The sequence below is a fragment of the Syngnathus floridae genome, chromosome 14, assembly GCF_059516105.1.
Source record: "Syngnathus floridae isolate MCC-2025c chromosome 14, RoL_Sflo_1.0, whole genome shotgun sequence".
NCBI lineage: Eukaryota > Metazoa > Chordata > Actinopteri > Syngnathiformes > Syngnathidae > Syngnathus > Syngnathus floridae.
In genome coordinates, this window is record NC_142426.1 from 3,733,536 (window position 1) to 3,747,780 (window position 14,245).

Genomic DNA, 14,245 nt, shown 5'->3' on the forward strand with positions numbered 1-14,245 from the left:
TGGGAAAATGACAAATACATGACAACACATAGAAGCTGAAATCTGATTGGACAAAACAAAATGAGGACTGGAAGCTGCACAGCCAAAGCATGAAACAAAGACTAATAAGAAAGTAGTACAACTCTTGGAGGTCGATGTACCGTGTTGTCAAATAAATTCCACTCAGGAGTGACTACTCAGAGTGTTTATGATCTCATCTAAATTGTCTTTCTGTTGATATGGTAGTAGAGCTCCAAATCCACTCTTGTCACATGCGGCCTATATTACAATGCCGGCGCTCTCGGCAAGCATGGACAGTTGCCATGGCAACTCCAAAGAATCACAATCAATGGCTCGGCCGGGCCTGGGTTCTCGGTGGGCGCGTTTCGCCAATCACCTCCTCTGAAGCGTGACTGTGAAGCACCGCTCCCTCGTCGCCCCTCACGTCGGGCGCTCTATTAACGTGGAGACCCGCAGCTGATGTTTGGACTCCCATCTGTAGTGCTTTGTGGTGAGCTGTGCTTATTAGTGCCGCAATGTCGGTATTGATGCACTGCCGTGTAAACATATTTGAACTTCACAGTCAGTTTAAGGAGAAACTATTTTTTTTGTTGCTTTTTTTAGACCATATTTTGAGTCAATTTAATCTTTTACGAATGAATGTAACAAGTGCGTTCAGGTGACACATTAGAGGATAAAACTTTGGGAGTGTAGGCATAGCTAGCTAGTTGGTGATGAGTGACTCGTGCCAGGCTTCATGAATGCAAAATTGAAACGTGATAAAACACTGAATCGTTCCACAATTCTCTACAACATAATTCTGTGTTTTCAGCAATTATCAAATCTCTGAATGACTTTACAAGGTCTTAAACTGATTTTCAAAATTTTCAAACAATTAAAAAAAATAAAGTCGTAATCCATAAATTCTGTATAGTCTACCAGCTAGTTGTTAACTCCTTGCCCTCTCCAAATATTGCCCCCCTCACTCACATTTTACCTCTAAACAATACCTATATTTCGCAATTTTTCGCTTCTCTCAGGCTGTTTTCATTTCTAAAATCATGACCAAAAAAAAAACCACCTCGCTGCCCCTAACATCAATACTCGGGTTCCAAAATACACAAATCGCCAGGAAATATGTTGTAATAAACCTGGGAGTTCAATGTGTGTGGTGTCTCTGTACAAAGCTGGCTCATTTTCCAGTGAGCCACATCGCCATGGTAACAAGCTTCTGTTCTGAGATGCTGCCGAGTGGCTTCAGTTTGGAAAAATAACTTCAGCTCATTAGTTTTCCTCAATAACCCGTCACCGTGAGGTCCTTTAAACTAAATATATCACCGTTTTCAGCAATATTGCTTAGCTTTGTCAATTTCCTGACGTTTATTTATTTATTTATTTATTTATTTATTTTTTTTTTGTGCTCTCAACTGAGTTCCCTCACTTGGCTTTATCACTTTTTGTTTTTCTTCTTTCCAGTGGCAAACAAAGATGGAGAAAGCTCAAGTCGACCACAGGCCAGTTTTGCACGTACGTTTATGAAGTGTAAATGAGTTTTTATGATGGAGCTAATATTTCCTGGTGTCATGTCGTGCAACGTTTTGGCTGTTACATCACACACCCACATGATGGCAGCATCACAACGCTACTCCACTCCCCTCAAGCGACTTAAGCTTCCGTAAACAAAACTAAGCTCCCCCGTGTACAGCTACATACATATATAATGCATCTCTTATTATAATTGCAGGCTCCAAGTCCCAAAGTGCTTTATGGAACGCCATCACAGCAGGGATGGGCATCAAAGGCAGAGAGCAGAAGACCCCCCAGAATGACCTCCGGACACCTGAGGAGATTCTGGCAGATGAGCTCCCCCTGACGGACGAGGCGGATGTCACAGAGAAGACGGCCATCAGGTAGGATCTTTGTAGCGCTGACCACGCATACACTTGATATCAATTTCAGATGATAATTGATTTAACTCCTAGAGTTAATGATTGTCATTTTTGACATTTAATCCTCGCTGCACACTGCGCTAATTGCTACGTATGGACGCTGACCTCGAGGGATGCGGGCGAGATTGATTCCACCTTGGTAACAATGGCTTCAAACGTGCATTAACATAATGCCGTGTCGCTTTTTGGAATATTGAATGGCTTTTAACCGTTTGATTGCAATTAACCTCAATGGCTCCGCCGATAAAATTGCCGCAGGTAGCGTGACGTGGGCCTTTCCAGGCGCATGGTCAAAATACATTGTGATGATTGAATTTGAATTGGAGATGATCCTATTTGTTTTTTTCTGTTATCTAAAAAATGTTTTTAATTTTGGTTGCCGATAATCATGTCTCTGTGATACAAACGTTCATTTCACTGAAGGGGGAAAAAAAAGTTTTTCTGAGACTTTCTCCTGAACTATATAAAAAGAAAACGAACTTGGATAAAATTTCAAGTTGGGCAAGTCAGCAAAAATTTGCTAATGTGCATTTTTAACAAGGAAGGAGATTGGTGTCCAGTTCACATGACCCAACGTTTGACTTCAGAGGCCTGCATGGCTTTTGCGGTCAGCGCTGTGATTTTCCTGCCTGTTAATTGGATGGCGAGCAACGCCGTTGATTAAAACGGACGCCTCTGTTTTAGCCCCCGGTTTGGCCTGCCGACCCCTCCTTTGGCTACCGCTGCTTTCATCACAAGCCCCGCCGAGCGGCTAATGAGCCTCCGCTGGTTTGTGAGTGTGCGTGAGCCGGAGTGACCGAGAGTGCTTGCGCATCGACCGAACGCGGCGTCACCTCGCGGTCGTGACGTTAAAATTGCCTGCCTGAGGCCTCGTCGTTTTGGGTTTGGCTTTTAATACATTTACGCTGCATCAACAGTTTGTGCCGAGGTCCCCGAAATCCAAATGCTTGCTATTGTTTTGCTTATTATACATATATTTCATCAATGTTGCTAGAGAAAGGCTTTTAACCTTTGCTAGAATCAATATGTTTGTCCCCGTGTATGTTGGACCTCGAAGCCCTGCAAATTACATTTTGGGAACGGATTCAAAATATACTTCGGTAGAGCCTTTTTTTGTTAGTAGTAACAGTTGACCCGTTGATACTAGCCCATCAATTCTGGCCTTTCCAGAACATGTTGCTGTCCTGTACAAAAATAATCAATGAGGACGGAATGGGATGTTCTGAGGAGAACCCGACCTTCATTTCACCAATGCTTTTGTGTTGTCTGACAATGGTTCACCTTTTGCCATGTAAAACTAAAGTTTATTTTTGCTCGGCCACTCTGGCATCCAACGTCCCAGCGAGCGAGGCACTTCAGGTGAAGGTGTAAATCTGTAGGGATCTTTGGCACTTTTATATGTTAGAGTTACCGCCAGCCCGCCGCTTGCCAAAACCTTGACCCTGAAGTGAACTCTGGAGAAACAGAAAATGGCCGCCCGGAAGAGTGTTTACAAGAGAGATATGAGCCGGGGTTGGGATGATGCTTTATGTCTGGCTCAATATTATCGAGGCAATAAAGACACCTACTGAGTGATGCCATTTACAGGTTGCTCTCAAGACCAGAGCGGCAGAGGAAAGCAGCTATTTATAACGTCAAAACTGCTATTGGACAATTTCACGACAAACAAAAGTGCTTTTAAAACTAAGTGAAATGTCATAAGAGTGCAAATACAAAATAACAAATATCAAAAAACAAATAGCTTAGCGTGTGCTAGCTTAATGCTAACATTAAAGAGCATCTGCTAGCTTAATGCTAACATTAAATAACATCTACGAGGCGGTGCTATGAATCTTTTTGATGTAACGTAACAATGCAGTGGTATTCTGTCATATATTCTTTATCCTCTGCAAAGAATGACCACTATTAGTGCTGCACTGATGAGCTGAGATGTGGCTGTCTTGTCATAGTAAAATATTGAGTGCTATTTTTCGTCATTGAAACATACATTTTAACAATGATTTTTTTTTAGTCCAACTGTCCATGATCAGTCTCTTGGAATTTAACGTATAGTAAGTAGCTGGATGCTGCAACCTTGGACTCATCCAATGCTGAGAAGGGAAGTGATGCAGAGATTGCAAGTTCGGTTTGATGACGGATAATGATACCAAAGTGCGACTATTACTGGCACCCGCAATTTCTATTTCAATGCCTAGATAGCCTTATCGACTTGCTTGGGAATTTTAATGAGATCTGAATTTTTTATGTACCTCCAAATGGCCGTCGACGTTGATGTCGTGATTGCGATACGTGAGCTTTAAGGAGCTCGGGTGATGTGACGTCAATAGCTTAGCCGAGTGGAATTATCACAATGACCAGCAGTGTCATTCTACGCCCTCGTCGGAGTCATTCTAGCGCGACTAAATTGTTGAGGCTTTTTCATGAGACTGAAGCAAAAGAAAAAAAATTATTAGTCTGAATTTTGTGTTTCACATTTGCATTTTTAACTACCACCGCCTTCAGGATGATTGTGGATCCTTGTAAACCTCGGCTTTTAATTTTCCGTATGAACTGCAGTGCAAAAAAAAACAACAACCCAAAAAACAATCATAATTGCTTTTGTTTCTATTTCTCTTTTTCCATCAGCAAGGATATTTGCTATCATTATTGTCCGACCTTGGCAGAGGTCTGCGCTCAGCTGATTGCCTTTGTTCCACTCTGTCTGCTCTTGTGTGATATCGAATCTTGCTGCATTTTGCACAACTAATGTGGTGCGTCATTCACTAAAGACAAACCAACAGCTTTCCTGAATAGATTTTTTTTTGGGAAGCAAAATAGCAGTATGTAGCAATCATCTGACATGCTGCAACCAGCTTCTTCATTCACAGCTCACACTCAAGTCAGAGTGCTGACCTTTCGAGACCTTCCAAGCTTTTTTTTGACATAGCCGTTGTCAAATTTACACTTCCCGACGACCCCGTGATCCATTTCCCGGGTGTGCAAAAAGGTGAAATTGCCATGCGGTTGCTGTCGACGCTCTTCCCCTCTCGCCGACCCGTAGTCACCCGCCCTCCGCCGCGGGTCCCCCGAGAGAGCGTCACAGTTCTGCAAAAAAAAGCCACGATGAAGAGTGCATTTCGGCGAGCCGAAAAATAAGACGCCGGCGCGCCTTTGAAGAGAACATCAGCGGGTTTCTCAATGCCCGGGGTGAACCTCTTGCACCAGAGCCCTCACGGAAGATGAAAGGGAGAGTCGTGTTTGAGGTGGAGACAGGGCTTTATCCCGGCATCAAGTAATTGAAAGACCGCATAGTGTGGAGGGGGGGGGGGGTGCGCCGAGTAAACCCGGGCTGAGTCATTCTTGCAAGATTCTCAACAAAGAATTTGAAGCTTGATGGTCTTGTCATCTTATTTGTCACCAGAGAAAAGAAGAAGATATACTCTCACTGGTCCCAAATAAGAAAAAGATCCTTTTAAGACCAAACGATTGTTGTCGATTAATCGTCTTTGTTGTTTTTAATACTCAGTCACCAGCAAGAGCAGGCGGGATTGACATGATTACTCGCCACAATGCCGCTTGTGTTTGTGAGCTGCCCCTGTGGGATGTAGAGATGCTCCCATTGGATCAGCGTAATCTCGGTCAATTCGCCGTCAACGCCGTCCGCATGCTATTTAATCCCGCTTCGTTCGGCCTTTAATATGCAACACGGTAAATGTATAATCCGCATGTTCAGATGACAACAGGCATCGTGATCACATCGTCAGATCATGTCATGGCTGGCAACTGTGTAGATTATTGTAGTTTCGTTAATCTGTGGGGTTGCCTACACGCAAAAAATATATGAAGAAACCTTTTGAGCATTTTCCTCCCAAAAATTAACTTTCAAATATTCAAAATATCCCTTTGATATCTTTCTGTCATTTTTTAGTTGTTGTTATCCTGTGAACATTTTGTAATCCTGCTCATTCAAGACCATACCCCCCCCCCCCCACACACACACACCCCCCACCCCGCCCCCATTGCCAGAAACAGAACACGGGTTTGTCATTATGAGCCGTGACTCCTCCCACTTCCACCGCCACCGTTCCTCCTCTCCCTCCCCCGGTGTGTGTGAAGAGCTCGGCCGGCAGTAGTGCGCGTTAATCCCGGATTGCGCTACCCTGCCGTCTCCATCCCGTCATTGCTAAGCGAGCATGGCACGGCTCCAGGACCCCCGTACCCCCGCAGGAGTCGACGAGTGAGCCTCCTGAACAGTTGGCAAATCGCCCAACTGCCTCAGCTTTTAAGACTCTCTCGTGGAATCAAACAAGGGACAGAAGAGATTAACAAGAGGGGGGGGTGAGATGGAAACATGCCGGCCGGCGCATCGCAGCTTCGGGCGGCGGTGTGAATGAAGAAGCGACCTTGGGTCACACGTTGCCACCTCGCTCTCTCTCTCGTACGTGAGGGATTAAAGTTTTCCTTCTTCGCCGCCGCCGCTGATCTCCCCGTTGGCACGAGTGTTGTCACTCTTGAGTTGCGAGTGTGTGACATGGAGTCTCCCACCAAAGAGATCGAGGAGTTTGAAAGCACGGCCCTTCAGTACCTCCAGCCGGAACAAATTGAGAAGATTTGGCTCAGGCTCCGAGGATTGTGAGTAGAACCACTTTTGCTTTTGTCAACAAGTGTGTGTGTGCGTGAGGATAATACCAGACGGAGCTCACAAATCATAACAATCGGGATGAATATTGTAATGTGGGTGATTTATGATCAGGAAAAGCTAGGAAACGCGATTTGTAAAAGTACAATTTGCGAACCGAAGAATGACTTCAACGAGCCAATAAAGGAGGTTGAGGCGTCCACGTTCTCCGACAACCTCTTAATCCCCATAACAAATTGAAAGCCCTCTCTTCGTTTCACGAAATTGCAAATGGACGTTTCTCTTTTGGATTTCACATAAGAAGATTTTTACGAGATATTTTCAAACCGGTGCCTGTTTGGCAAGCAATCAACACCTTCCCTGACCTTTCCTGGCACCCAGAACTCAACGTTGTTCTCTACACTCAAGATGGAGTGGCAATTAGCTTTCATGCACTCCGAGTTCTTGTCATTGCGACCCAGACAGCAACGGGGGATGTTAAGAGTTATCACGCTATCAGAAAGGTTCCTTATTGTACTTTATTCCCATTCCCTCTCTCTTCTACTCCCCTCGAGCGACCATCATCGCCTGCCACATTGAGTTTCCTCGGCCCGCTTCCATTTCGTCACCGTCCTAAATTTGCCGTCACAAGGGTCTGTCCCATCCCGATATATGACATTTGACGGTCAGGCCCGATCCACGCCGTTCCTCAGACGTCACATTAGTCACCGTTTGAAGCAAGGGAGCTTGCCACAGATGTTGACAAGGCGTCAATGGACAGCCGCGTTGCGTCATTCGAGTCCAGACGAGTTGAGACCAGAACAGCCTCACTTGCTCAATTTGATCACAGCTGCTTTTAACTCATTCACCACCAGCCCAGTTCCAAATGGAACTTTAAGATTCAAGATTCAAGAGTTTTTTATTCGCCATGTTTGAGCGTGCCAAACAAGGAATTTGACTTCGGTAAATCACAGCCTCTGTTCAACATTTAGGTGACTAACAACAACACTCAGGACATGTGAAAAACCAAAGATATTCTCAAACATCCCCTGATCTTAAACTGATCTTAAACTATAGACGTCAATGGTAGTGAATGAGTTTAATTTAGAACAAGTTAAGATCATTGATTTTGAAACATTTTATGCAATGTTTAAAACGACGTATCCCAAACTACAGCCCACACTAATTTTCTCAACCCCACTCAACTTTAAAGGCTCAGTCTTATTTAACGATGCCCCACTCGATTGCGGGCCTTTTGCCAAGATCGGCTTTCCCCAATCACGCGTATGTAGAAGGTCAGCGCATCGCCTTTCGACACTCCTTGTCCTTGCTTTGCAGTCAATTATGCAGCATGTTGGGTTTAACTACCCCACCCCGACCCCTCCCCTTCTTGACAAATTCCCCCTTTTTCTACTTTGGCATTGTTTCCAAAGGATTTTCATAAATAAATCACGTCCGCCGCGGGCTGACCTCCCTGTCGCCTTCCCTGATTAAAGGAAATCAATGAATTATTTAATCGCTTTATCAAGAGTTCATCTTGGAAGGCTCCCTTTAGAGATAGGTGACTTTGGCTCAAGGTGGCGCCATAGACATCACAGGTCCTTTACTCACTGGACATAGGCCAGATGGTAGACAATTTTTCTATCGATGGAGTTTCTCAACTCAAGGATGGAGCAAGTCAAACTAAGTGCCGAGCGGCATTTCCAATCCAAGCCTACGTGTTATGAAGTGGGACCCCCCTTGACTCGCCGATGACAAGTGCCTTTCAGCTTTTAGTGGTACGCCGAAGGCACCCCGGCGGAGGCGTGGGTGTTTGTTTTCGGGCCAAATGTTAGCCTAAGTGATAGTAGGTGTGTGTTGTATTAAAGTAGGCAGGATGGAGTGGATGTGTGTGTATGCGTTTGTGTACGCGGATGCTCATGTTTTATTCATGCCGTCCTCCTAAATTATCTGCCTAAGTAATTGCACTGTTGTTGATTTTACTGTCTACTTGACAACTCATGCTATTTCTGTGATATAAATAAATTAATCTCAATAAACGTCACACCCGATTGCTTTTGTAGTCTTAACGTTTACCTCTTTTTGAAGTCTGTTTTTGCCGTAATTCTTAGCTATTTTTTTTCATTTGCCTTACGTTTCAGTCAATCCGAATGTAACTTGGTGTTTATCTCTGACAGGCGCAAGTACAAGAAGACGTCGCAGAGGTAAGACTTGGAATTTTGGAATGCCCTCATCACAGCCCGGATGATTTTTCCCCTCCATCAATGACATTCCTCTAAATGGATGCTCTCTCCACAGGTTAGGCGTCAATTCTTTGAGTCCAATTCATCTGATCAAATTCTGAAGCACTCTATCTTATCCGCTTGTCTTCTTTCAATTCTTCTGGTGATGGATGGCTCCTTGTCGGGCAGGCATTAAGAGAGTGTATTTATCTGTGAAGGCGCAAAACAACCTCACCCACGCTTGACAAATAACTCTCATGCCACGTTGTCGACGCCCAGATGAAACTTTCATTTATTTGGCCCCTGTTGGAGATGCCCGAGGGAAATTGGGCCCTTTATTAACTTGACTTAAATGCATCGTGTTACAAGCGCATTAATTAATACCACGGAACGAGTAGGTAATGGATATTCAAGTATCATTTATAAAGGCCGTGTCTTTATTGATCTCGAGCATGCTGTCGGCGGCCATTTTTCCTTTCACGTCTTTCAAGTGATTATTTGTTCAGAACAAATTGCATAGATTGAGCAAGTGGGCGGATTTAAATTAGGATGTTTTAATTCTTTCTAATCTCTTGTGTTGAAGTAGCAGCAGATGATGAATTTAAAAAAATATACTTCATAATAAATACTAGAATTTCCACGGATCTGATCAGTAAAATGTTTTTTTGGAACACATTAATGACACTTGCATTCATTTTAGTGCCAAACGGTGATTTGAAATATGAATGTTTTGATTTCCAAGCATGGTCACGGAAGAGATGAAACTCGTATCCCAAGCCACGTATGCTCTTTCGTCGTCCTCGTGCTCCCGTCACAAATTGAATTCGCTGCTGGCTGCCATCTGTGGCGTGCGTTGGCACAAAGTGCATTAAGCTAGTAAACGGAACATCGCGAGCAGTCCATAAAGCTAGCAGCAAACAAATAAAGCTTCGCCGGGCGCCGCTCGGTTGTCGTTTTCAACGGGAGCCGTGGGATTGCTCACGCAGTCGAGCGTAATTGAGCGACTCGCTACTGGTCGGCACAGTCTGTGGTCTCGCTCTCTCGCTTGGTGGCGGGTGGGAGAGTTCCTGTGTGGAGGAGCGCCGTGACTGACAGCTCCACATGTGTCCGTGTAATTACGGCCGGGCTAATTGTCAGAGAGGAACACTGCGACATTGTCATTACTGACACACCAGGACAGCCTCTCATGCAGATGGAGAAAGAGAAGGAGAGAGAGCTGTTCTTGCCGTGATGGAAAGAAAGAGATGATTTGTGCGGGGTCTTTTATGTGGGTTGGCCGTTGGTGGAACACAAACTGTTTACTGGTTGCTATTTTAGATTGTACACTGTCATGCCAACGCCAGATCAAAAATTCCCTTGTATTCGTTGTTGTATTTTAAAGTGTTGTGGCCTCGAGATCACATGGTGTCTGGTTGCTATGCTAACACGTCGCTTTGAGAGTGAGTCATTTTTAATTTGTTGTAGTAGTGGAAGTGAAAAAAGAATGAAACTCCCAAAGGGTGTCAATTTTTGTCTGATTTTGGTCATTTCCAACCATTGAAATATCAGTAATACATTGTTGACATCTTATTGAGCCTTTTTGGCTCAATGGGATTGTTTTGACAGCCATGTTAGCTTGCAGCCTGCTCGGCCTCCGTTGCACTGCTGCTGTTTGTTCACATGGTGACGACTTTTTTTTTTTTTTTTCCCCCCCAGAGGCGGTCGAGACTCTGCTCTCTGGCATTTTCAGTCGACTTCACTCAATCTTTGTAATTATGAGTTTGAGCGGGCAGAATTGGAGGAGTGTGTTTCAGCGTGTGTGATTCGTCTTTAACATTTGAGTCGACGCGGTTGCGTCCGTGTCAAATGGCGTCGAAACAAATGAAGTCAAATAACGTTCAGACAAAGTTAAATTGCAAAGCTATGATTGTGTTCCATGATTGTAAAAAATACTTCAATTTAATGAATAATGAGGGAAGTACAGTAATCCATCTGTCTTGCAAGGAAATTTTTTTTTAAATCCCACCAAGGAGCATTTCAGTCTTCGCCATACGATTAGCATACATAAAAATAGCAACAAGAGGGCACAATGAATAAATGAAGACGTTGTCAAAGACGAGTGTGATGGGGGAGCAGGAAAGCAGCTCACTGGGGAGAATTGAACTCTGGCTAATGTCAGTAATCAAGGAGAAAATCTTGCAGGCATTGGCTGCCTTCAAGAGCAAGCCATTAGACGCTATTAGCCAATGCCTCTTGTGTCTCCTCGCCATTCGTCAGTCACCGCCGCTACCGGGGCTATTTACTGGAGAGCGTTCATTACCAATGCGACGCTGTCTTGATTTTGTTCTCGCGTTCGGATTAGCTGGCAGCTCCGGCCAAACGCTGTGATTGTCGTAAAGCAAATAATTGCTTGGCATGAATTACTTTGGCGATGACGTCGTTAAATAATGAGGGAATTCATATGATGTGTGTGTTTTTTTTTTTTTTTATCAAAAAATAATCAGTCTCTGCTCACTGGGTGACATGGCTTGACATGCGAATTTAATTTGTTCCGTGATCACGCTCGGAACTCAAAAGCTCATACAGTATTTCAAATCATTTTCTCCCATTGAAATCAATGTCAACGCCATTGATCCGTTCCAACATAGATATTTTATATTTCAACTGGGAAGAAGTAGTCACAAACTCAGCAAAGTTCAGCGTGCAAAACTCAATGTATGAAAGTTGACGTTGCATCCCACAAAATGTTTTGAATGGCATGAGTAGGAAAAGTTGGCAATGTCATACTGTGCCATCAAACTGTATCCTATTAGAAGCCAATGTGTCATTTATTCTAAAAATTGAATATGAAAAGATCAACTAAGGAAGCTCAAGACCTCAATTTCAGCCATGACTGACGTTGTCCTTTCTGCAATTGTCCTCATAAATAATGCATGTGTTAAGGTCTTGCACTGGTTCCACATGATTTCCTATTTTACCCCGTCTTACATCACTAACATTTTTGTTTTTTCCCCCCCTTTGGACTCCCGAATGCTCCATTGTGGTGAAAATGTGTTTTCCCATAGCTCACAGCACTGATTAGGACTCCTGGCTGTTGTTTCTTTTGTCGCCTTTGTCTTTCTCCATTTATTTCTTCCTCCTGTTGCCACATCTCCTCCTCTCTCCTACCACCTGATGATTACTGGGGTAATTGCCCTGTTCACACCAATCTCAGAGCGCCTACTAATTATAGTTTTTTTCCCCCTGTTTAGTCTCCTTTTATCCTTATTCCCCCTTCATTTTATTTTTGGTATTGCCATCAGTGATGAACTCATTTGTTGATTTGATTCTAATCTACTTCTGACATTGGACGGCAACAATATTGACACAGTGTGATATGTTGTAATATCAATATTTTTTTTTCCACCCCAACTTGGACTGTACTGCAACAATATCAATATTTTGATGTGGCGTATTTATCATAGTACGGTGCGAGCCAATGATGTGATATCGATACTTCACCATTAGAATGAATGATTCCAGTTGCACATTAAATGGCAGCATCACTATTTAGTACACCATAATCACACATTCAAGTCTAAGTATGCCCAAGTATTTGCATTCCCCCCCCCCCCCCATGCTGATTACTTCCATGCTGATGATTTTCAACTCTTTAGCAAGCCTCGGAAAGTATTATTGAGCCAAGTGCACGCCGCCGTTCCCGTGATTGATTCCGAGGCTTTCAAGTGTTCATCTCCGAGTTTAGGCTACGGCCGGCGATAATAAAACATCACAGGGCGCTCCTGGTGTCAGTCCAGCTCTCTGAGCTTCGCCTTCCTGCCGCCCACAGCAGATAATATTGCAGATTTATGGTGGAGATTGTCTCCTTAATCTGGTTGTTTATATCCACCAAGCCCTGCTTCTGCTTTACCACTGTGGCTTCCCGCTGGCTGTTTGTCCACAATTTGCAGGTAGACGAAGGCGGAGGAATTAGGAGCAGGAATGAATTTTTTTTTCTTTTCAGTGCCATAACAAGAAGTATCTGTCACAGTTTGAGATATCATGCAGGGGGTTCTTGCTTAGTATGCAGAAAGAGTGTAGTTGTGTGTGTGCGTGATAATCGGCAGCCATCTGCTTGCATGTGTGTTTCCATTCAGCGATTTGTCAGCTCACCTCATTCATCTCCAGTTAACTCAGTCCTCGTCGAAATCGCAGCTTCTCATATTGTGTATTCAAATAAGTTGCCTTCTGTGACTTCAGAATTGAATGAATACACTCTAGTAGAACACTCTAGAAGCTATTTTCATGAATAATCGTCAAAAATCTCGGCTGCCTTTATTCCTTCGTTTTTGTGTGAGTTTATCAGAAACAAATCCCACGACCGATAAATTCATAAATCTCTACCCTCTTAATCCTAAACCCTAATCCCGGTGTCTTAACCCTTGACCCTAAACACGGGACCATGTAGCACAGTTGATTAGCTCACTTTCCCACCAATCGGACGAAAACATTCAATTGGAGGTCTGCAGTGGTCTCCAAAGAGCGTAATGAAGCGGACTCGAGACATACTTGCATCGTTCATTTTCGAGTCCTCTCTCGGGGACTCCGCATTACAAGCTAGCCTATCTCGCTCGTGATTTGAGGAGAGTTCCTCGACTTTCCGACAAAGCAATTACACTCACTAGGATGGAAATATCTTGGAGAGGAACATGACAAATGGGGCCCACTTGGCTCTGGCTCATTAGCAGGGTTTAATTTAGTAGCAGTTTTGCAATTTCTTTCTTTTGCTGAATATATGAAGCTCGGAACAATCGGCATTGTAACTCACGCTCGTCTTCATTTGCGGCATTAACTGAATTGTTGATGATGATTAAAAAATTATTCCGCTTGTTCTTCTGAGCATGAACAAAACCTCAGCTAGCTCCTGCGGCAGCTGCCTTCTCCCCATTTTTTGGGTCTCACTCTGTTGCTTTTGCAATTAGCCACCTGAACCATTTTCCCCCTGTGCCGTTTTGAACGGACGGCTATATCCGCTATCGCCGTTGCTCAGCCCAAGAGGATCGCCCTCTACTGTATTTGTACAAGATCTGATGCACCTGTTGTTTTATAACTGGCAGCTGCCCGCTACCTGGATTACCATTGTAATAATCTGACCGAATGATATACTATCTTTCATTACATCTCCAGGATTAGCATCAACCCGATAATCTCATTGATTGCGACGGTTTTAGCTCACTGGTCCGCACGAGCGGCTGCCATCCTACACGAGTTTTTTTAGTAGCCTTCCCGGTTCTGCAGCCATTTTGTTTTCCAACCTTCACAAATCAGGGAATTTGAAAGGTTTCTTTTGTTCTGCAAAGTATTTTTTTCCATTGAAATACATGGAAGTGCTGTTAATTCGTTCCAGCCCCACAAAAAAATGACAACAAACCATCGGACGAATTCTTAAACTGTTGAAATTGTTTTCGTGGTCAGAAAAGTTCAGTTGGTTAAAACTAATGATAGGAATTAAAAAAATCATATCGTCAAATTGATTTTCT

General features: G+C 43.7%; 1 protein-coding gene across 8 annotated transcripts in view; it reads left to right on the top strand.

Moving 5' to 3' along the window:
- Nucleotides 1-14,245, top strand: part of pde1cb (phosphodiesterase 1C, calmodulin-dependent b) — a 37,373-nt gene that overhangs the window by 5,622 nt on the left and 17,506 nt on the right. For 5 of the 8 annotated variants that reach the window (XR_015862638.1, XR_015862639.1, XM_088396695.1 and 2 more), the window contains 3 exons: nucleotides 1,456-1,506; nucleotides 1,724-1,889; nucleotides 8,703-8,729. Coding sequence is in view for 6 of the 8 variants with exons in the window: in XM_088396695.1 (XP_088252821.1) it covers nucleotides 1,456-1,506; nucleotides 1,724-1,889; nucleotides 8,703-8,729 (244 nt within the window). In the remaining 2 variants the exon portion in view is untranslated. Of the gene's footprint in view, nucleotides 1-1,455; nucleotides 1,507-1,723; nucleotides 1,890-2,015; nucleotides 6,540-8,702; nucleotides 8,730-14,245 lie in introns of those variants that run through there. The other 3 variants (XM_088396694.1, XM_088396696.1, XM_088396697.1) reach the window with 2 other exon arrangements.